Source organism: Antennarius striatus, chromosome 23 (assembly GCF_040054535.1).
Source record: "Antennarius striatus isolate MH-2024 chromosome 23, ASM4005453v1, whole genome shotgun sequence".
Classification (NCBI taxonomy): Eukaryota; Metazoa; Chordata; class Actinopteri; order Lophiiformes; family Antennariidae; genus Antennarius; species Antennarius striatus.
Window position 1 is genome coordinate 12,306,861 of NC_090798.1, and position 23,641 is coordinate 12,330,501.

General features: G+C 43.0%; 1 protein-coding gene across 3 annotated transcripts; it reads left to right on the top strand.

The window, feature by feature from the left end:
* Window positions 1–1,541: 1,541 nt before the first annotated feature.
* Window positions 1,542–23,092, top strand: elavl2 (ELAV like neuron-specific RNA binding protein 2). 3 transcript variants are annotated; one of them, XM_068308086.1, is made up of 8 exons: window positions 1,542–1,676; window positions 12,712–12,802; window positions 13,767–14,010; window positions 17,888–17,991; window positions 19,672–19,825; window positions 20,769–20,994; window positions 21,508–21,546; window positions 22,762–23,092. In XM_068308086.1, the coding sequence occupies exons 2-8, from the start codon at window positions 12,731–12,733 to the stop codon at window positions 23,090–23,092; spliced, it is 1,170 nt and encodes a 389-aa protein (XP_068164187.1). In that variant the 5' UTR covers window positions 1,542–1,676; window positions 12,712–12,730. The 3 variants fall into 3 exon arrangements, with proteins under 3 accessions (XP_068164187.1, XP_068164188.1, XP_068164189.1); XM_068308087.1 differs by lacking the exons at window positions 1,542–1,676; window positions 12,712–12,802 and adding an exon at window positions 6,244–6,276 and having other exon boundaries at window positions 13,770–14,010; XM_068308088.1 differs by lacking the exons at window positions 1,542–1,676; window positions 12,712–12,802; window positions 21,508–21,546 and adding an exon at window positions 6,244–6,276 and having other exon boundaries at window positions 13,770–14,010.
* Window positions 23,093–23,641: the final 549 nt, after the last annotated feature.

A 23,641-nucleotide genomic window follows, 5' to 3' on the forward strand; every position in this document is an offset into this window, starting at 1 on the left:
GATGTGTGCGTTTCTTCAGCAAACATCTCTCCATTCATTGAAGTTTCACTTGTGGCTTCCCTTCATTTGTGCATCGTTTAAAATATGATCTATTTCTATCATAAGTCAGGTTAATGATGGTGGTTTCAGTACAGATTTTGTGTGATGCGTCCAAATGAAGGTGTTCTAAAAAAAAAAGAAGAAAAACATCATCTGCATAACCAGATGTAGGCTTGTGTATTTATGGGATGATGAGTTGTGTAGTTGTAGGTTTCCTCTTGTGTTGCTCATGAGTTTGTAGCCATCTAATATGTGTGGAACATTATTGTCTCTGCACAACATCCAACTCCTTTCCCATTCGTGTGCAGAACTGTTGCCTCCACCCTCCTGAAAGTCGACTTGAGACAAAAGTGCACAGGATAATCCTGCAATCCCTCCTCTGGTGGAAGCACCGTGCCCAAACCTTCCGTAGCGTTCCTCCAGTGACTTTTTAAAGAGTGACTTCTATTGTTTAAAACGTGCCGTGGGAGCCCCGATTAACGCCCACCTTTGTCTCCAGCCGAGAGATGGAGCATTGAGGGCTGATCATTGACTGGAAGTCTCTGAAGCAGACGGTGGGAACGCGTGTAGGCTGCAACTCCACTGCGCTGTCCGTGGTGCTGAAACGGGAATGCACCGACACTGTGGCAGCAAAATAATAATAATTTTTTAAAAATCAGGCCCTCAATTCATGAATTTTATTATTTTTATTTCCACGTGAGGGGCTGGAATGGGATGAAGCGTGTTTCCTAAAATCAGCTTTAAATTTTTTTTAATTTTTTTTTTACCGCAATAGGGTGTGTGTGGGGTGGGGGGGTGGTTATTGTCTTGGGTGGCGGTGGGGGTGTTGTGATGTGGCGCAAATCACATTTGCAAGAAAAAAAAAATAGGGGAAGGGGGGGGGGGGCAAGGGATGGTTAAGCCTCTGCGTTCGCTCCCGCCCGCTGCGCCGCGCTCCGTCTCGGCGAGGCGATGTCTGACTTTAAATGCCATATTTAGGATGCAGAAAATCGCGTCTTTGCTTTGAGTGATCGGAGCGTGGACGAATGGCATCTTGTGATTTCGGGAAGACGCTCCGGTCCCCCCCACCCCCACCCCAAACGAGCGCCGCGTCGCAGCCAATGGCAGCGCAGAGCCGCGGCGCGCAGGAGCGCTGGATGGAGCCGCTCTGGGTATCTTTCCGCGTCCAATGCGTGTTCGTGTGTAGGTTGAATGGATGAAACGGAGAGAGCGGAGAGGTATAGGCATGCTGTGATACGGCACTATATATTTGCCAGCAGGACTATCTTCCTTTTAAAGACAACCTCCTCCTCACGTTGGTTTCCACTCAGTGATGTCGCGTATTTGTGTGGCGCACCTGTAAAGAGAGAGACAGGCAGAAGCCGGCTTTTTTAATTATTTGATTCCTTTTATTTCTTCTGTTCTTTTTTTCCTTTTTGTTTCATGCATTTGCTGAAAGGAACCCATTTCTGTGTTTTGATTTAATAAATATTTCATTTCCTCATTTTATCTTGTTTGTGTTGGCTTTTTGTGTTTCCAAGTTTGAACTGAGAGAGAGAGAGAGAGCGGAATTCATCCTTTTACGAGCTATTGGCAAAGGTGTTTCATTCAGAGATTGTTTGCCCTAAGGACGTCCGTAACTTTCATTTATAGAAACGGTAAGATATTTTTTACACATTTGCTCATTTACCTGAAATATTTTGAATAGATATTTCATGATGATGCAATTCTTTTGAGGGGCAGTGTGTAAAGCAGACCATGCATTGACTGTAGTACCCATGCTATATTCCTGCATGTAAAGGCAATATGAAAGTCACCGTGCTGCATCCATGCTTCCGTTGACGGCTGATGGATTCAGCTGTAAACTTACTACGCGTCACGGAGAAAAATCTTCCCAATATTTACCGACGTGGACAAAAGCATTTATTGATCTATTGATTAGAAATACAGGCCTTTGGTTGAGGGACGGAACGTGGGTACACTAGACAGTTATTTTACGCATCTTGTCTGTAATTTTATGTTAATATTGGATCAAAGGGGACGGTGTTGTGTGCAGCGTTACGCATGAGCAGCTGGAATAATAGCCGGTCAGATTTGATGATTGGTATTCAATACGAGTTTTTATATTAATATGAAAAGTTAATTTATCTATTTTCTAGGTTTAATTACCTGGCAAAATACGGATTGATTTGGCTATAAGGAGGACCTATTCGACTTGGATATAAATTAGCCTCTGAAGTGAATCTTGTCTTACACTACTTTCAGGTATTCGGTGCTGTTATCTGAGTTGGCTATTAGAGGTGCGTGTGTTGCATTTTAGGTAGGAATTTCAAAGTGTGCACATCCGTATAATTCCTTTACAAGAAAAACAATGTGGTTTTGGATCCTAACTTTTTTTCTTTTTTTAAAAAAAAACCGAAATTCCACTAATCAGACATCCGATTGGATTATTTTTCAGATTTCAACTTGTATTGATTTTAAATACGTGTGTTGCGGGCGAAAATGTTAAAGAGCATTCAAATTTCCTATTTTATTGAATTCCCCTGAATACCCCGGGGTCCACTAGCATCCCGACACAGCTAGGTTAGCTCCACCGACGTCACTCCTGCCGCAAAGGGGAAGATAGCTAGCGCGAAGCTAACGTACGGCTTTTATCGGCTTCGCTAGCGGTTAGCAAACCGCGTTAAAAGAAACACCTGCAACAAATCAGTTGGTTGTGAGCGTATTTCCGGGTTCGAGACCGGGTATTCGCTGATTGGCTGACGGTCTGATTAGTTTACTTAGGATGGCCGCGTTCCCGCCACCGCCCCATTTCATCCGCGCAAAGACTGCGTCGAAAAGTTTGTCTGCAGATTGTGCATCAATTAATACCCGCGACGCCGATTCACCATCTCAAGGTAAGACCCCCGGTGGGATAGGCTAAACGTACGACCTCCCAAAAAGGTCGTTTTTTTTTAAAAAATGTCGAGTCGCGAAGAAGGAATGCAATTCCTCAGGTTAGCTAGCGGGATGCTCCTGGAGCGACACCCTAGCTGCAGTAATGACGCAGTTTTAATGGAGGGCTAACACACGAAACTGCGCACAAAATGACGTTTAAAATATGAATTACACCTTAATACTGAAACTATCAATCATTATAATGTTCGTAAAAACTTTTACCGAGCTCTTCGGTGCTACAACGTCAAGACTAAAATCGCTGTGTCATTTCGTTGAAGTTTAAACCGGACAGTTTCACGCACTTAGCCTTTGCTAGTAATCACGGTCTGAGATAATGACGCAGTTAGCACGCTGTGCTTCAGCTTGTGACGCGCACAGGTGTCCCAGGTTAACTAATTAACCCACGCAGCTCCGCTCGTGCCGGCAGACGACTCACCTGTGACTCAGGTGGACTTCATTTACAATATTAATGTGTGCATTGGGGAATACTTCCATCCTATTTTGTAGAAATTCAATTAAATCCAGCATTAAAAGGACAAATTAATGTATTTATGCTGAAAGTGGATTAATTCCAAAAGAGTTTTAATCCATTATGATAAATCTTGTTTTTATTAAAGTGGTCTTTTACATGCAGTCCTGCATTATTAAGTGATTATTGTCACTCATAGACTTACTGATGGGGTTTCCAACATTTCTGGGTCAATTAAACAAGATAAATAATGTGTATTTTTGTGCATACATGCTTTAAGGAGAATCATTCAATTGCAGTATTTGTGGGGTTTTTTTTTGTACTTATGGTGGTCTTATGCTCCCTTGACTATTAAGCATGAACATGTTGGAGCCACAGGCGAGTTAGAGTTGGCAGTCTTCAGTTTGGTTGCTGGGTCATGGAAAGATTATATATTGTGGAGCCAACAGCTAAGAGCCTGACCGGTTAATTTACCAGGAGGCTGCCAACACATAGGACATCTGTATTCCCGTAGGTGTGGAGCCAAGCAAAAGGAAAGGGGAGGGGTTGTTACTGGGCATTAAGAGGTGAAATATGGTTATTAAGATGTGTACTTTAATGCCATTTAATAGTTTGTCTCTTTATTATATATATAAATAATATATACACACATACTTTTTATTTAAAATCTTTATGCGCTTCCCTCGTGATCAGGCGTCTCTGCACTCCCGAGGTTCAGGACGTGGCAGCGGGGTTCGTCTTCATATATTATTGAGCCCTCGTGTTTCCTTTCTAAATAAAGGTTTCTGACAGGGACTAAAATGAACTTGTGTGCTACTGTCAGAACTGGATTAGTATACAATGGATGGCTGAAGCATAAAAAAACAAGCTTTTTTGCTGCCTTTGTCCATCCTAAATGTCCTTCTCCATCCCTTTCTTTGTGGCCTTCTCTGCCGCCACCTCCCACCCCCCACTGCAGTTGCTCTAGTCTGGGCTCTGGATGGTGCACATGACTGCAAGCGTTTGTTCCTTATAGCCTGTCAGCCACAGGGTGGCCCTCCCTCTGCATGTATAGGAGATAACCGGAGGCAAGCAATGCAGCGTTCTGGACACCACCACTGCATCATGGTGGCGTTTATAGATCACATGTCACGCCCTGTAAATGTGACTGTTCATTTGCAAATTTGTTTATTAGTATTTGGTATTTGATGGTAGCAGAGGCAGAGTAAAAGCCCTGTGGAGTCTAAATATTTCAGATTACGGTATTTGTTTCTAAGCACGGATGATTCCAACATGGGATGTTCCAAATGATAAAATGTTGATTCAAATTCAGTTGCGATGTGAATAGTATGTCAAAAGAGCCAAGGTGATTGATCTACAACAGCAGTAATAAACCAACCCAGTGCTGAAATTTAACTTGGTAGTTTTCTACCGTTTTGTGTATTTGGATGATTTGTTTTTTTGTTTGAAGATATTTAGTCTGTTCTGAATCCTAGTTATAATTAAAGACTACTTTTAAAAAACATTGCTGGCACACCACACAAAACAGACACACTAATATGGGATGATTGTTATATTCATTTTTACCCCATGCCTAATTTGATGTCACGTTTCAGATTTAGATACTTTTGCTTTCAGTAATTTGTCATACTCCACTCATTTGACATTGGTAACTTTAAAATCCTGATCCGGGACTAGTTTAAAAGTAGTTAAAACTATCACAGAAAGGGTAGTTGTCTTCTAATTATGAGGACACTGATCACAAACAGGAAAATGTTGTGTTTTTACACTGATTACCTAACTGCAACAAGTCAGAATGAATAAAACCGGACCAGTCTCTATGAGGACCATGTTTTGGTCTCTTGAGCAAAGAAAACTAGTTTTTTATTGGCTCTTATTATTCCTCTCTATAAGATTATGGTTAGAGATCATAGTCTGGAATTATTACATCACATGTATTATTCCATCTGGTTATGTGCGTCAGTAAAAAATACCCCTTACCGGTTACCTCAAGCCCCTTATCACTGTAGCAATGCATCCAGACAAACTTTAACTAAGCACACATTTATTTTGATGTGTTTTAGCTTTTTCTTTAAACGTGCTTGTTTGGACAATGTAATGTGTTGGCGGCTCTGTGGAGCACAACATTTTTTTTCATTAAGACCCAAGTTTAACTATTCAGCGTCGGATCATCTTGTATTTGTCTTTGCACACGTCAGTGTGTGGGTAGACGCGTCACGAGTGTTTTCAGCTGGGAAACTTTGAACCATTTCTCGTAGGCTTTTGGTTTTCAAGGACGGGCCCTGCCTGTGTTCACTCTGGAGTTTTCAATCTGCAGCTCGTCATGCATCCTGGTCAGTTTAGCCCTCTGAGGAGCAAGTAGCAGATATTCGTGCCTCCTTACTTTAAGTGCTCGGTGTCATTTCGGTGCATGCTCACTATTCAGCTTGAAGATATGCAGTTAGATCTAGAAATAGGTCAGCATCTTAGAACTTGAGTGTTTTCTCTCACAGATGAAGGCTAGTTTTAGGCCACCATTAAAGAGGGTTTATATGGTTACCCTGTTCTTTATGCCCACGACCTTACAACATCTGGAAAGGTGATGAAGCTCCACATGCATTAAGTGTGCATTGGTTTCTACAATCTGCTTTTTTTTCTTTCTTTTTTTTTAGCCACTTTACAGTAATTTTCATGTCAGTTTGATAGAGGCCATGGTCTATCAAACTTATTAGCTTTATTTTTCTGTCTGTGTTGCTGCCAGAAAGAAAAAATTACAAGTATGGCAGTTGTGTTTCTTGAGTAGATTGACCTCAGTGACTCTGCTGTTAATTGAAACTAAAATGACTGTCAAGTATCCGCAAGTGGCAGTTCAGGCTTAAATGACTTTGATCTGATTTATTGTTCGTATTCTTGTTTGGAGACTTTTTGTCTTAAAGGTGTTGGTTAAGGTATTGATGCTCTGGGAGACTTTAAAATTTGCTTTTATTTATAGGCACTCTATTGCAAGATTGAATATTATTAAATAATGATGTTAACAGAATTTAAATGAAGTATTCTTTTAGAGAAATCAAAAGGGAGTTAAATATTTAATCATTGTGGCAGCATCTTAAAATAAGTTTGACGAGCCTAAATGATCGATGCCTGTCAGTCACAACCAATAAATTAGAAAATAAGAACGAAATGGCTCAGTTGAACCAGTAAATAACATGTAGCGGCTATATTATCTACTCGTACCCGCCTGGACAAGGCTGTGGTGGTATAAAATATATTCATTTATCCATTGTTTGTACATTCCTTCAAACTGGTTTTTGACCTCAGCAGTGATTCTCTGAAGTCCTGCACACACATTATTTGTCTTGAGTGTTTGCATGTAAATCTATAAAATGAATCAGTGTTTTTAGGAGATGCAAGCATGTACAGAACATGCCAAAATTAGCTTACCTTGCACATATGACACACCGCGTGCTAAGATTATAGCTGACATATACAGATGTATTTGAGACACTGGTGGCGCCTACAGAGTCTGTACATCACTCACCGGCATCAAATCCAAGGACCCTCAAATAGAAGTAAACTGTTTCCTGTCTATTTTTAGACTTCATTAATCACCCTTGCCACAAGTTCCCTATCATGATATTGCTGTACTTGTATGAAGAGTTGCCATAGCAAGAACATTGAGTTCATGTGGGAAACAAAAACCCTCTTCAGCCAGAGAATGGCTATTTTTCTTTTAATCTAATCTTTGTTCTTCAAAGGGTGCAAGTACACAATTCAGCTTGGAACTGGTTCTGTATGAACGGAAACGGTTGTACTCGTCAGATTGATCACCCCAACCGGTCTAATTAGCTCAATCAGCTAGCTGCTTACATGGCGCTGTCTCCACCCATCTGTGTTTGAAGCCTGACGGGAGCCGGCTCTTTGCCTGTAGAGCTGTTACTGAGCTTTATTAGTAGGTAACTGCACTTGCGTGTTTCACGTTCTTATTGTGACAACAAAGAAAACTTAAGCTTGTGTTTAAGGTCAAAAGCCTCGACTGTGTTTGCTGTGGGAATCTCTGCATTCTCTTTAAATAGCAACACTGAGTACAGAAGCCCCCCCCCCCCTTGTGAGGCTGCTGTGGGATCTGAGCGTACCAATAACTAAACACGCTACACTTTAATGAGTTGTAAAAGGCAGTCTGCTCAGTGGGGTAAAATTGTGGAGGTGGATAGTTTTATCTCTGCAATGGTGGGGGAAAAAAGAACCTCATGGTCTTTATCTTGGGATGGTTTCTGATGAAGACTCTGAGGCACAGCCTCCAGGGAACCAAGCTGTTCCACGCTCAAATCCCTGAACTAAGAGGAGGCTGCTTTGCTGGCTGCACACATTGAAAACCTTGTCTGATTTTTTGGGGAGGAGGCGTTTTGCCAAGCATTCTCTTCCAAGTGTTTATCTAATGAAATATTTCTGCCTTGTGGCGCCATTTCCAGTGGGACAATAGCCAATGTTTGTGCTTTGTTCTTAGAATAAAAGGTGAAACATATGAAATGAAGGTTGAAGTCAGTCATTTTTCCTCAACAATATGTTCTCCTGTGTCTTGCTTTTCTCTGCTTAGAATTGAAGCTTTTTTGGCACATGAGAGACGTTGGCGGAATATCCCTCAGGTTTTTTAAGTTTTAGCCCTTTTGCGCCCTTGTTGCCTCATTCATAAAAATGGCTTAAAATTTATGCAAGTGATAACAACACTTTTGTTTTGCCAGTCACTGATTAGTCGTACATTTGGAGGAAAATAAATGGAAAGAAAAGCTGGATTTATTTTTTTTAATGTGTGGCCTTTATGGATCAAATCATTGGTCCAGGGTAGACAAATGATTACATAAGATGGATGTCTGATGGATTGTGGAGGAAGAAAACTGGAGACCATATCTAAATATTGAGATTTGGCAGGTGTGAATGGTAAAGAGTTAAATGTATGCAGTTCATGATGTCCAGAAAAAGAACCTGAGATGCAGCTTTGCTGACTAGTTATGTTTGGTTGAGGATTATTTGAAGATTGATTCATTATCTTGTGTTAGGATGAGATATGTAGTAGATGTAATTTTTCTATATCACTCGTGGAACGCTGATATAAATTTTCTGGCAAATCGGTTCCAGAAATGTCACACGAATGCAATCAGTCTTATCATATTTATCATATCACTCAACGCTATAAGAAGAAACACACGGTGAACATCGTTTAAGCCTCAGTGATGAGATAATGAACTCTACTGTAACTTGAGTATTCAGCTTCTTTTTACCACCAGGTATGAAGAACAGCATCACATCGGTACTCACACATCATTACTCATTAGCCCTGGGAGATGGAGGCAATTTATGAACCTCATTTTTCCATTTAAACCACATGTGTCAAACTCGAGGCCCGGGGGCCAAATGTGGCCCGCCACATCATTTTATGTGGCCCGCGAGAGCACGAAAGGTCAGTGTCTAAAAATAAATAGGTCAAAAGTGTGCTTTGAACTAAAACTTTTTACACAGTGCAGTAATTAAGCCCATTTTAACAAAGGTTGTAAACAAAGTTAATGTCCAACTTGTGTTAGTTATTTGAGTTATGTGGGTTTCATAACCTGACAAATTAAAAAGATTCATTATAATAGAGAAATATATTCTGTGCTACTTATGTTTAACTTGAATAAGTAATAAATTCAGTTATTTCACTTTAAGGAGTAGTTACATTTAGTTACATTGAGCTACATTTAGTTAATAAGTTACATCTGGCCCTTTAAGGACAGCCGTTATGCTGACGTGGCCCTCGTTGAAGATGAGTTTGACACCCCTGATTTAGACCAACTGGTTTTAGGTTGTTGCTGTCAGGTAAAAAGACATGGCTAAGTAACTAGAACTATCTAGTAGATATTTAAAATACCTGATTTGCCTGTTAAAGTATCTCAAATATGTCAAGTGGCTTTAAATTATAAATAGAAAGTTGATCAAACTTTAAAAATTGTACATTTTCAGAGAATTGGTAGGCTGTTTCACATTTTGATGTATCTGAGTTCAGGTGGAACTATGCTGATCCTTTTTGCCTAGATCTCTCGATGGGGTCAGCACTTTCCAATGTTGGGTTTTGGGGAAGTGTTCTTTGAACGTGGCATCCCAACTTCCTCACCTCTGTCCGCCAGGGTCTTTTTTTTTTCTCACTGAAGCTAGCATATCTTTTACAGAAGCTAAATATTCACACTATGCGGCAAAGGTTAGCAGCGCATTGAAATGTCAATTGTACTGACTTTACGGCAAACTGTCCTCCCGGAGGTGTTGATTGTTGGCCTAAAACCCTGTCCTCTTGGTGTCCATGCGGCAGTCGGTGCTGTCATCTGGGGTCATTGCTCATTCTAGTGAGGCAAATGTAGTCCTGGTAATGGGAAAAGTGGGTTGGAGCTGTTTTTATGACTGTACTTGCTATTTCCGCTCGGGTTATGTAGTCACTAGGCTTTGACCTTGATTTAGGGACATGCCAGTGAATCCGATGAGTCATGCATTTGCACTTAGGCGGTTCAGCATTGACATTGCAGGTTGTCTGCACTACATTTAGAAGACTACAAACAGTTGTGGTCAGGATGGATAAATTTGATTTCACCAAAGTTAAACAACCACAAAGCTGTATGTACACAAAAATCTCTCAGCGACATGGAGCGTTTAACTTCCACTGCCGTCCTTTTATCGTCTGAGTGATCCTTAAATAATCAGTGAAAGAACAATCAGGATGACGCAGATGATACTGCAGTTGAAGTTCAGCTCTTCACACAGTGATGACAGTGGTTGTGTTGCTAATTGTCTGCTGATTGTTGCCTGGGTTGGACGAGCTTATATGCCTGTACTTCATCTGTTTGGTTTTTCCTTCTCCTCATGCTGCTCCTCCAACATGCTACAGCTAAACATGAACCTCAGATTGTGTTCTAGTAAACATTTAATAATCAATAATACAAGAGTTGTGTGTTGGAGCATCTGAGTCAGTGATGTTTTTGTCAAATTGTATCTGGAAATTTTCTTGTCAGGCTAACTGTTGAGAAACTTCACACCAATCTAGAATCAACAGTTTTAGCCTGTTAATTAATAGTAAACTAGATTTGACTCTTCATATGAATGATATCACATTCAGATCAGAATGTTCTTCTACAGTCTTCACCAGTTTGATGCGACCATCGGTTTGTCTGCTTGTCAGCTGACTTGTCCAGAACTGTAGAGAAGGAAACACTTCACATGAAAAACTTACAGGTGATCTTCAATCATGATGATGACAAATGCAACAGAATTAAATGTGTGACGTGATAAAGGGAGGTCAAAGCAAGATGTAAATCTATTCCTCTGGTTCCCGGATCTGGACTGTTGCGCCATCCCGGTCATCACGCCACTGTCGAATCAAATAATGCTAATGCTACATCTCTGCTTTAAGCATGCACTTAAAATCAAACACAACTGTATTTCATGCTTCTGCTGTATGTTAAAATAATCAATCTGTCAGTATCACAACTACACAAGCCTGGAAAGGATAATGACAAACTAGAAATCCCCCGTAGGCCTGTGTTTAATGGACTGTTGTTCCACCTGCAGCTGAAGCCATCAGAAAATGAAATGTTGTGATCCTCCAGAGGCTCCAACGTGAGATGGAAGACAATGACTAAACAACAATTGTGTTCATATTTCACACCACATGCACTCGTGACTTTCACTCGTAAATGAAACGAGGACGATAATGAGCTCAGTCCTGCAGTGGGTGTCGCAGTAATGTGATCGTTATTGCCTTGTGGGTAAACATTAAAATCAGCATAATGATCGATTGAGATGATCTGTACTGATAGAAATTGATCAGGTGTGTGGGTTTGTTGTTTGTGCTGCATTTGTGGAGGATTTTTAAAAGTATACAGCCGAAAAATCCTCCTTGCTCCACATTCGCTCCACATGATTGTCATGGACAGATAAAATGAGTTAATTCATTTGTTTTGTAGCAGTGATGAAAACTTAAATTTGTAGATTTTATATTAAGTGAATGCAGCAAGAATTAATTGTCCGCGGCCCCAACCCTCGGGCTGCGGACCGATACCGGTCCGTGGGCCATTTGATACTGGGCACAGAAAGAGAAAATAATTTACATTACTTCCATTTTATTTATTTCTGTCAAAGATGTTTTATTTTGAAAAATTTCCCAATTCTCTGTTACATCCGTCTATGTCAGTGGTCCCAAACCACCGGGTCACGACCAGGTACCAAATCGCGGAGTAGACCGAACGTCCGGAACACACTTCAGGTGTCATTGTCTCCCGTTACCCCTAGATCAGCAGTCCCCAACCACTAATTCTCATTATTTTAATAATATTTGATTGACTTGTCCACCCTTTTATTGGAAATGATCAGTATTTCTCCTACGTTGAATGCACTGATTGTATGTCGCTATATTTCAAAATAAACCTCATCAGTGCAGTCACTTGAATCGAGTTTTTAAGATAATTATTTAAGATTATTTAGTTTACAGAAATGTTGATTGTCAATTTATCACAAAAAAGGTTGTTTACTGTCTGTTGATGTCTGCATTTTACATTAAACCACTGCGGATGATTATTAGATTACAGCTGTCCTGGCGTCATTAACTATTATCAAGCAAATGAAGACCGGTCCGTGAAAATATCGTCTTAGATGAAACCGGTCCGTGGCGCAAAAAAGGTTGGAGACCGCTGGTTTAAATTATGCAAATCTGTTGCACTAATTTTGTTTTGACTGTTGGTGTATTTGCAAACTGCTCAATTTTGCCATTGAGGATATTTACACCACTTTTTGTTTGTTGTGTTTTAAACCTGTGGATTTGTGTTCTGCTGACTGTTGCTTTGGGCATTTCATTCCACCTTCATGAACTTAAGCTTGTTGTGAAGACACAGGGAACTTTACAAGATTTAAAGGTGGATGTTTGCAGTTGTGACACTGTGTGTACTGCAGATGTGTCGACCCGACTGCTGTTTAGGGATCACCTCCGTCTGCAGCACTTCCATCCTTTAGCTAATTGCCATTCTCCATGCTTATTGTCGGCGTGGTTTGTCTCTTCACTGAAGACTCCACGCTTCTTGATTGAGCCGTTTGATCCACACTGAAGATGTTCTGTGATTAAGTGAAACGCTTTTTGCTCCTCTCTGGCTTGAGCTAATCTGCATGGACAAGTCATTGAAAAGAGAAATAGCTTCCTTCCCCCCTCTCCCCTTCCAACAATGACATGTGATCGCCTCGTATTGCTGCACTGTTCTTGTTGATCTAACATGAAGTACTTTCTGTGTCCACATTTTCAGACGGCAACTCCAAACTAACATGGCAGTCAGACTGTGCGATGTGGCTTCTCTGCTTAGAAGTGGTTCGTGGGCGCCTGAGCCTTGGACTGGGGTCTGTGGCTTCTTTTTTTTGCAATCATTTGGCCAGAAGGCCTGCTTCCTGTCCCGGTGCTCAGGCCATACCAATCACGTTAGCTTCGCCTGTGCGATTTGATCAAATTCATCACATGCTCAATTTGGAATTCAGTCATTTTTTGGGTTTTAAGCTTGCAGGTCGTTAACATTTCACTGTATTGGTATGGTCTAAAGCTGTTTGCTACCGTTCACTGTGACATAGATGTAATATTACCTTCTGAAATGATAGCCTCAGTACTTTTTTTTAATATGCATGTTTGTGTTTGCACACGGTGAATCCATTAATAAAGGATTACTCTTCATGCATTAACGGTTGCTGGTTGCCTAAACTGATAACCACATAATTTAAGGCTTGTTTGTTACTAGCATACCGACAGCTGCTGGTTTGTTGCTGATAAAGGCTATGTTTCATCTCTAGAATGAAATATTTAAATTTGTTACCCATTTAATTTTGAATGATGCTTACACACCCCTTAGCATTTTAAATATTGCTACATGGATTTGAGATTCCAGATAGATCCCACTCCTTTTTCTCAAATGATGGAATGTCTTTTTTTCCACTGTTTCCACCCCCCCCAAATACACACACACTCACTTTGTCGGTGTGTAGACACATGTCGTTTGACATTATATTAATGTAGAATAGGCATTCGCAAAGTCGATCCCAGTCCATTCTGAGAGGTTTGATACGACACACATTAGTTCTGGGCTTCACAAAATTATGGAAATGCAAAAAAAAGCTGCACAAATTGCGTTTCCTGCAATCTTGTTGCTTTTTAAGGTGTTTTGTGTTGCATTAAGACTCAGTACAGTTCAGTAAAAATTGCCCAAATAATGTTGTAATGTCTGAGGAGCGTTCTTTTTAAACCCTAATGATGGTATTTTGTAATTTTTCATAATTTTTCTCGTCCTGACTTGATTTTTTTTTTCTGTCTCTTTAGCAGGTAATTGCTGCCATGGAAACACAGCTGTCCAATGGGCCCACTTGCAACAACACAAGCAACGGTCCTTCAACAATCTCAAACAACTGCTCCTCGCCTGTAGAGTCGGGGAGCATAGAGGACAGTAAAACTAACTTGATAGTCAACTATCTGCCTCAGAACATGACCCAGGAGGAGCTGAAGAGTTTGTTTGGGAGCATCGGAGAAATCGAGTCTTGTAAACTAGTGCGAGACAAAATAACAGGTAACGCAACTGTTGCTGGAGTTGCTTAGAATACGATGAGTTGAGTCTTATAAGCAGCGTTAATCTCGTCTTCTGTGCAAACTATTGGAATTCCTTTAAATACAACATCTAACATCATAAATTATGCACCTGTTTGCCAGTGAATGCAGAAGCCTTTGTTTTGAAACCCCTCCAGTAATTCATCACATTATCAGTGAGAATATCACACAGCAATATCACACTGTCTAAACAGTAGCCATTATAAAACACACACGCCGGAGCATAAGGACGGGCTTTAATTGCTCTGCATGCTGCTTTAATGTGTAGAATGTTACCGCCACCAGCAACACGGCCGTTCCACAAAGAGAATTCAGATGTGCTTCTTTTTCTACATATTTCCAGAGACGAGCAATTTGTTGTTTTTTGTTTTTGGAGAACAAACTGTTATCACTTATGCAGAATGAAAAAGTAGATAATGGCTGAGCACACCGGACTCAAACTGCTCCTCGGTCAAGGTTACCCCGACCTCCCTCCATCTGCGTCCTGTAATGGGGTGTGATGGGAAGGCACATGGGCTGTTTTAAAGACTCGTACACACCTGTTCCATTTTCATTTGGTCCAGAAACATTGACGGCCTTGTATCAGACCTCTGCTTGAAGGAGAGCTTGGAGGGCAACATGTTCTTAAAAGAGGAGACTAGAACATTAGGAACCGTAGATTAACGTCATGTTTAACACCGTTACGTCATCACATCTGACGTTAAATAGATTTGTCTACGTTTGGTACCATTTCCTGTAGAGGCTAACGCATCCTTGGATCTCTCTTTATCCATAAAGCTTTCTAAGTGAACGTGTATGTTTAAACTTTAACAAATGGAAGTGAGACGTAGAACAAAGGTGGGTTTGTGGGCTCATCATATATTTAGTGAGTTCAGACTCACGATGGAATGTGTCGAGTGTGAAGCCGTTCCTGTAGTAGAGTGCCTTTATCCATGCGTGCGTTTGATGTGTGGAATTGGTCGAGCTGTGTAGAGAAGTAACGCTTGATGGGCCGCATATGGAGCTTAAAGTATTTCCAATGTGTGACCCTGATGTGGGGCAGCAGGAATGTTTATTCAGATAAAGAAACACAACCGACCAACAAAACGGTCTGACAGACCGCCCGTGCAGTGATCATTAAAAACCTGCACTTGAGATTCATTCCTCTGAACTTTTATACGACTGGTAAATGAAAACATGATAAATGTTTCGGACCGAGGCGTGGGTTCCACAAGTCATTTGACACAGGTGATTTTTTTAAAAATGCTTTAAAAGCAGAGTTGATAAAAGTAGATCTTGACTGCTTGACCTTGTACATTTGCTTTCATCGATGTCGGTTTAGGATTTTCTACCCTTTATTTTTTTTGCAAGGCTGCTAGAAAGATGTAAAAAAAGGAGTGTAATATCTGTTGAAATCAAATGCGTGCTTAGCTAGATATGAAGTCTTTCAGGGTGACAGTGGGAAATGAAATAGTTTAGCTTGGTAAATGTATACGTTAAGAGGTTATACACAACCTGCAAGAGAAGGAAGCAGATTCAAACTGAGCATCAAAAATGGAAAGATGGTTTTGATCTCCATTAGCCTGTCTGTTGCGTGCCAGTGAATATCCTCCACCATGGAGTTGCAGTGATGTGTGGTTGCAGCACCTCCGCTCATGTTGAAGGAAAATGTTAACTTTCGTCGAGGAGCTCGAGCTTTTGTTGGATTAATTCGTCGTGGATGGGCGTCGGTGATGTCATCAACCACGTTGAAAAGGAATCGCTCATGAAAAGGACGCAGCCGGCTGGGGCGGCGAGGACTCGGCGAGTCCTGTCACATGACGATGTCGTCGCTTAAACGGAGACGATTTCTAACTCGCTGCTTGCTGGTCTGGAGTTGCTGTTTCATCAGTTTGATGATGTCAGTTTCATTTTTGTCATGTGTGGTCACGTATAGAAAATGTATATTTAAGTCCTGTGACTGAGAGGGGTTATAACACCCAGCTGTTCACTGTGGCCAGTCATAAGGTATACCAGCTGTACAGTTAATGTGTTCGTCCTGATGATCCAAAGTCGTGTTTCAGAAGCATCTGAAGTTCTTCTCATCAGGCTGACGATAAAACAAACACATTTGACAGCTGACGGCTGCTGAGACGCTGATTGCTGAGGTTGCAGCAAAAATCCCAGTCTTTCTGAGGTTTGGAGCCCTGAAAATGCCTCGCGTCATCGGCCTTCAGGATTTTACTCGATGCGGGTCTGAAGTGACGGATCTCTCCCCCCCGGCCCCTGAATAATGCATTTCTATGCAGTGATGTGCGTTTAGCAGTAACAACCCCGTCTGTTCAGACCGAACACGACTTCAGTGAAGTCTCCCAACCGGCTGCTGATTCTGTTCAGGTTCCGCCGCTTTTTAAAGACTTCAGCCACGCTTGGATTCAAACTGAAGTGTTCTATAGATTTTTCCGTTCAGCAGCAGTTAATTAAACTTCATTTGGTGTCACTGGAGGAAGCACCAGTGTAAAAGTAACTGTTGGTTGCAGCAGGTTGCCACACACCCAAGCCATTGAACTGTTTTAAAAGTAATCTGAACCAATAAAAGCTTGAATTGGGTCAAGAAAAACTGACTCCAAATTCAGTTGGGGGGAGAAAATAGGCCCCATTATGTTATTCAGAGCCTCGGAGGCTTTTCTCAGGAATGATGCTCTGATTTCAATTTAAGTTCTGCATAAAAACTCAATCCCCCCAGACTGTGTTGCTTTTGTCTCCCCCTGGCCCGGTGGCGATGGATTTAAGCCAGCCTACATCTGTACCGGCGCTACATCAGATGTTAAGTAATCACCAGAGAGACGCTTCCTCTTCGCTTTAAATGTTCCTGCTGCAACTTAGTCGTGTAACACCCCCACCCCACCTCCCCCCTCATTCCAGGCAGCAACACAACCGTCTCCTCCAGGCCTCAGTGACGGCGAGCACTGATGTCATCTATAAGGCAGATCGCGTTCCCACATACGTGTGCGGTAGAACACGCAGGCGGCGGTTTGCCCCCCAGGCTTAAATTAAAGTGTCATTTCAGCTGCTCGTTTCAAAGGCTCCGTGTTTCCCCCGCTGCAGCGGTCCCTGAGCTGCAAGGTGAAATAAAGTTTATGAACTTGAACAGACGAATCTGTGAGGTGTGACGATGTACGGATGCGTTGGGAGTGTTCAGAAACCAACCAGAGGAGCTGTTTTACGTCTAACTTTAGACGTGATCTGAAAGCTGCCGGTCCTAAATTTTAATTCAAGACCTTGATTTTAAAAACTCAAAATTGACTCCTCCCTACGCACGTGCTGTCGTCTCTCTGCTCGCACGTCTGCAGCTTAAATTTCTCGTGAAAATATTAACGTATCTAAAGTTTCCTTCAAATCCAAGTTTTTTTCATGTACCGTTTTATTATGCAGAATCTGCTTGAGCCGCTGAACTTGACCGGCGGTGGAATTGCAGAGAGACCCAGCAGTGTGGGTGGAGGAAATTGAATTGCCTCTGTGCACATAAAGAGTGGGTGTCAATCTATTGTACATTTTAGAATAACTTGGGGGGGGGGGGGGGCACTCCGAGCCTCGGCTCCAGCGCCGTGTCAGAGATGAGTTGATGTAAAAGCTCAGCGATCGCCTGCCAATTTTAATTTAAGCCGCATTCGTCAAATATTTTGTCTGAGGAATTACTGCCGGCTGGAAGCCAAGAGCCGCTTGTGAATTTACAATCCTCACATTTCTCACCAGTTGATCACATGACGTCACCGCATGATTTTACGTCCCAGTCTAAAGACATGTTAGGAAGTGAATGCCCTTGTCTGTTGTTGTAAGACTTTAATTTTTAAATCGCATCCTTCATCTTGTCATTGCAGGGCAGAGCCTAGGTTATGGATTTGTGAATTATGTGGACCCGAAGGACGCAGAAAAAGCCATCAATACTTTAAACGGTTTGAGACTCCAGACTAAAACCATCAAGGTAAGATGTCGACGTTGTTGTTGTTTTTTGTTGTTTCTTTTTGCCCTACCTCCAATCAATCAAATCCAACTCATTAAAATCCGCCACCGGTTGCAGAAATTCTGATCTCTGCCGTTGGCGTCTCGCTCTCCGGTCTGGAGCTGCAGCATAATGAGGCTGGAGGAACGTGGAGTGGAAAGGGAGCCTATTGTTAATCTGGGCACATGCGGTTTTGCCGGGGAATCAAGTAGAGCAGAACTGTTTCTATGGTTGCATGTGCCGTAGCGCTGCCGTATGCCTTTACAGGGAGGTGGCTGCCATTAGCATTCATCCGGCAGCGTAGCACTCGATGCGCTGGTGGGGGAAAAAAACTCATTTGTCTCATAGTACTGCAGGATTTGTGGATGGCGAGGCCAGATTATGAGACGTGTTTTTTTTTTTTTTTTTTTTTTCCCAGCAGTCTTAAAAGGAAGCCGGATCCTCCTGACATGAGGAAAATGTCTCTGAGCAAAAACACATTCAGCGATACCAAGCTTTAAATAAAAATACTGCGAGGTGCACGCTTGATTATAGCCACATGGAGCGTTTGAATATTAACAGCTGAAGATAAGACGCGTCGCTGCCACTCGGCTTCACGCCCATGAATCAAACACCTCTTTTTTTTTTCTTTCCTGCTCTCCACCTCGTCCTCCGTTCATCCCCTCTTCAAGTAGAACATATTCTAATATCACACATCCAAAATTCTGGAGCTGCTGTTAGAAGTGCAAATAAACCCCAGTGAGGGAGGGGCGGGGGGGTGTACTCTGTAATTATTAGCATCAAATGAAGTGTGAAGGTTAGACTGGGACAGAAGGAGTGGCCTGGCTGTGGGCAGGGAGCGTTAGCTTTCACTTTCTCACCCTTCAGGATGGGGGGGGTGGGGGTAGCTGGCACCCCACCCCCTTGACTCTGCAGTTTCTTTGTCTTCTCCCTTGGCGTGGTTCTCTCGTTTGGTTCTTCCTGACACCCCCCAGCCTCACAGTAGAAACATCCACGTGATGGAAAATGTTATTGATATGCAGACGACTACCTGGTGTCTTTGTTTTTTATGGACGGTTGTTTGTGCTGCGTCTACCTGTCGGTGCTGGATGCCCTCCTGAGTCCGGGCAGGATCAGCTTTATTTTTAGGAGGCGGAGTGTTTTTCTCTGTCCGTATGAATGTTGAAGAAATGAAAAATTTAGCGTCAAACGGGAGCTGGCTGGACGGACGTGAAGCCGCGTCCGTCTCTGTCGCGTTTCCAGCTGAGTTGATGGACAGAAAATGTGCCAGTTGAACTCGTTTTCCAGACAGACTGATTTGTCGCTGTCCGTTTATCTGATGAGTCATAAGTGTACGCTGGGGAGGGAAAATAGGGCGGCAAATGAAGAAGACAAATTATCGCGGTACATTGCTCTATTTTTGTAGGACTCACGTGGTTCTAAACTGACAACCTGCTGCACCAAAGGGACATGGGTACTATGCTCTCATCTCTCTGAGAGCAGAGATGAACCAGAGTTTTCCTCCTGATGTTCACGTTCCACGCCGTCCGACGTCGGGGTGGTCGTTCAGCTCAAATCAGGCTGCAAAGAAATGACTCCTTTTGTGGTTTCTAGCTCTGGCTTAGAGTTGCAGACTCTTAGAGCTGTAACACTGACATACCTACGACCCGTCTGTGGCTGCAGGTTTCCTATGCCCGTCCAAGCTCCGCCTCCATCAGAGACGCAAATCTGTACGTCAGCGGCTTGCCGAAAACGATGACCCAGAAGGAATTGGAGCAGCTCTTCTCTCAGTACGGACGCATCATTACCTCACGCATTCTGGTGGACCAGGTGACCGGTGAGTCCACCAATCACACGTCCCTTCCCTTTCTTTACTTCCTCTTTCATGAAGAAACTCCTCAAAGGCGGAGTCATGAGCCAAAAGTTACATTTTTCTCGGTGTTCCAGTTGTAGTGGACTCTTTATTATTTCTTCCTACTCTCTCCTCCCGCTTTCTTCCTGGTGTAGATGCGATGTCTGTTTCATGGCAGGAAATGAGATGCATTCTGGGAGTTAGACTCCACATCTCAGCTGTAATGTGGAAATGCAGCTCTTCTGAACTGCTAATAAACCTTTTCACCGAGCCAGGATTTGTATTTCTGTGCTGCTGAAACAAAATATTCCTTGAGGCAAGCCTCGTGGAAATGTTTCCTTATTTTACCGACACAAACACTTCAGTTCCAGCTGTCAGAGAAGCTAGAATCACCAAATTTCACTTCAAAATGTGTCGTTATGGGAACGCTGCAGACCTGACGTCCGTGGGAAAATAAGATTAATAGCATTAGCCTGTTATTTATGCTAGATCGCTTGACTGTTGGTTGTGCTGCGGAAAGTTCAGAATAATCTGCACATTTTAATACAGATGAACCAACAGGAAAGGAAATTCACAAGGTTTTCTTTCCGTCTCGTGTTTCGGTGTCTGGTCTGCTTCTGGGTCTGGATAAGTTTAGCTGTGTCAGCATTTTTTAAAGTTTGAAATTGAAAGCTTTCCTGTGTTGCACAAAAAATCTAAAAACTGTGCACCGCCTGCAACTTTCTGATGTATTCACTCACTTGTGATGACTCGACAAGACTTTTTGTCAAACAGGATTAGTAGTAGGACACAATCACATCACTGATTGGTGAAACACCTCTTTACCATCGAGGCGTCTTGCTGGCGCCTGAATTAGCGGTTAAGAGAGGACAGAAGTTAGCTCAGTCCATCTTGGCACGTTGCTGATTTGTTAATGTCTCGGCCTCAGGCGTCTCCCGGGGGGTCGGCTTCATCCGTTTTGATCGACGAGTCGAAGCCGAGGAGGCGATCAAAGGCCTGAACTGCCAGAAGCCGCCCGGTGCCACGGAACCAATCACGGTCAAGTTTGCGAACAATCCGAGCCAGAAGACGAGCCAGGCCCTGCTGTCCCAGCTGTACCAGTCGCCCAACCGAAGGTACCCAGGACCCCTCGCACAGCAGGCACAGCGCTTCAGGTAACAGGGGCGCTCCGCAGAACCACCACTATGAAGGGTACTGCTGGGCGGCCGAGACTCTCGGGTCTCACAGCAGTACGAGAAGGCGTTCTGTGGCGGAGCTCGTTGCTCCGGACAGAATAATTCATCTCCATGTTCACATCCTCAGCTTTGCCGGGTTCCTCCTGTTGCCGCGCCATCGGGTTTTACGAGACAAACACAAAATCAAGGCCAGATTGTTGTTTGGTCCGGTCGCTGGAAACAAATCGCAGATCAGTTCGCTCTCCCATCCGCCCATTGACCCCAGCAGTTCGTAGAAACTGAATTTCTCGGTAATGCGCCGGAAACGCTAGCAGCGCGTCGATGAAGGGGGACGTGTCCTATTGGCTGTTGCACGGGCGGAATAATGAGTTCAGTCAGCAAGTTAATAACGGGATCATCAGAATTCTTACTCATCTGTCATCCTGTCAAAATACATCACGGACCTCAGAGAAAAGCTTCGTCACGGTGAAACGAGTGTGTTCTTCTCCTCAGGTTGGACAATCTGCTGAACATGGCCTACGGAGTCAAAAGGTAACCACATTCCTGTGTAAGATTTTTAATTGATCCTGGGGGAAATTCAGCTTTTACTCGGGGGAGGGGGGATGATGGGATGTTTTTTTTCCTGCATGAATCAATGAGTAGTTGGTAGGAAACAGTTGTTGCTGCGTTGGGATTTTACCCATAAACCTGTTGGATGAACCGACCGGGCGATGTAGACGTGACCCGTGATCTGATGGTTCTGTTAAGACGGAACAACTTTTACACGTCGAGGCGTGACGTCACGTGTTTGACTTCAGACGTGTGACATGTCAGGATTAAAGCAAGCTCGTCGACATAGAGGAGCGACCTTTACAGTCTTTTACTTGCTATTGCACAAAATTGCGTACTTGTACTCGGAGCTCCCCGCGCCGACTTTGATCTATTATGGACGGCCCTGTCCTGTCTTAAACTTTGTTGCATCAGCCATCTTTCAGGATTCACCAGGATGCCAGTTTGTCCAAGTTCACTTTTATAAGAATGCCTTCCTCCAGTATGATTGAAGTCCAATCCCCTGAAAGCTCAAAGGCCCATCACCAGCGACAATAGGCCTGTGATTTCTTTTCTGCTGCTCCCGTTGGCTGACGTCTTCGTTGCCGAATCTCCCTCGGTGTCCTTGATGCTGGGAGCGCACCTGTCATGGTTGATGTTCCCTCAGAGGCCAACTGGAGCAGCTAATCTTACGTGGCACCTGCTGGAATAATTCATAGGCTTTCCATGCACTCGGAAATTTGTTTCTTCCAAATGTGACCACATTTACCAAAAGGCCGGGGCTCCTGCCTGCCTTTTTATCCCAAACTTGGCAGAAACTTAACCTTTTTAATCCGGCGCTTATGTTATAATTTCTCCTTTTTTTGTGTTGCGTTGCTTACATCTGCGCTCCTGTCCTTGCAGACGCTGACAAAGCATCTGCATTTTTCCGTGTTAAAAGCTGGATTTGTAATTCCGGCTCTGAATATGAAAACATGTTTACTTACTGCTCTCTCTGCTGCTCAGTCGGAACGACAGCTCAGCCTTTTTCTTACTCCTCAGCTTATTTTCCAGCTGCATAACAGACATATCCTGATATAATGTTAGCGATTCAAACACCCAGCATGACTAGAGCGACCCGGTGGAGACCCGTCAGACTGTGTTTGGCTTGTTGACTTAGAGAAAAGGCCTCGTTTGGGGCTCCCGCCTTGAACCGTGTTACCTTTCTGTCTCTTGCAGCCGGTTCTCCCCCATGGCCATCGATGGGGTGACCAGCTTGGCCGGAATCAACATCCCGGGACACGCGGGCACCGGCTGGTGTATCTTTGTCTACAACCTGGCTCCGGATGCGGACGAGAGCATCCTGTGGCAGATGTTCGGGCCCTTCGGGGCCGTCACAAACGTCAAGGTCATTCGCGACTTCAACACAAACAAGTGCAAAGGATTTGGTTTTGTCACCATGACTAACTACGACGAGGCGGCGGTGGCGATCGCCAGCTTGAACGGATACCGCCTCGGGGACAGAGTGCTGCAAGTTTCATTCAAAACCAACAAAACACACAAGGCCTAATACTCGCCGGGGCGTCGCAGGGACCCGGCAGGAAACGGAATGGATTCTAGAAGTGCATCAACTGTAACTTTCTACATTAGTATAAACGGCTTTGTAAATCAGTGTTACGAAGAAAAATAGTTAGCGTCCAAAAAAATGTGATTTTTTTTCTTTTTTTTTCTTTTCATTGCCTCGCTTTGAATCTTAGTATTCTTTAAAACAGGGGGAAAAAAGCAGGTTTTGAACGCCTGCGGTTGTTGAATTCTCTCGCCGTCTCACGGGATGGGCCACCCTGAACGTCGCTATGGGTTTTGGTCATTTCGTTTCACATCTGCTTTGGAAATGTAAGTCTTGTGCGGTTTTTGTGTGGTGATTTTTCCTTTTGTGTTTTTTCTCCGTGTGTTGATTTGCCTCGGAAATACGTATCGCCTTCGGTGGTTAGCGAGTACTTCTTTTTTGAACTCTTTGCAGTTACGTTGATTTGTAAGTATTTCATTTATTGTAATATTAGTTGGTCATTGGTTGGCTGCATAATGTTGCTTATTGTAAAATTAACAGACAAAAAAAAAA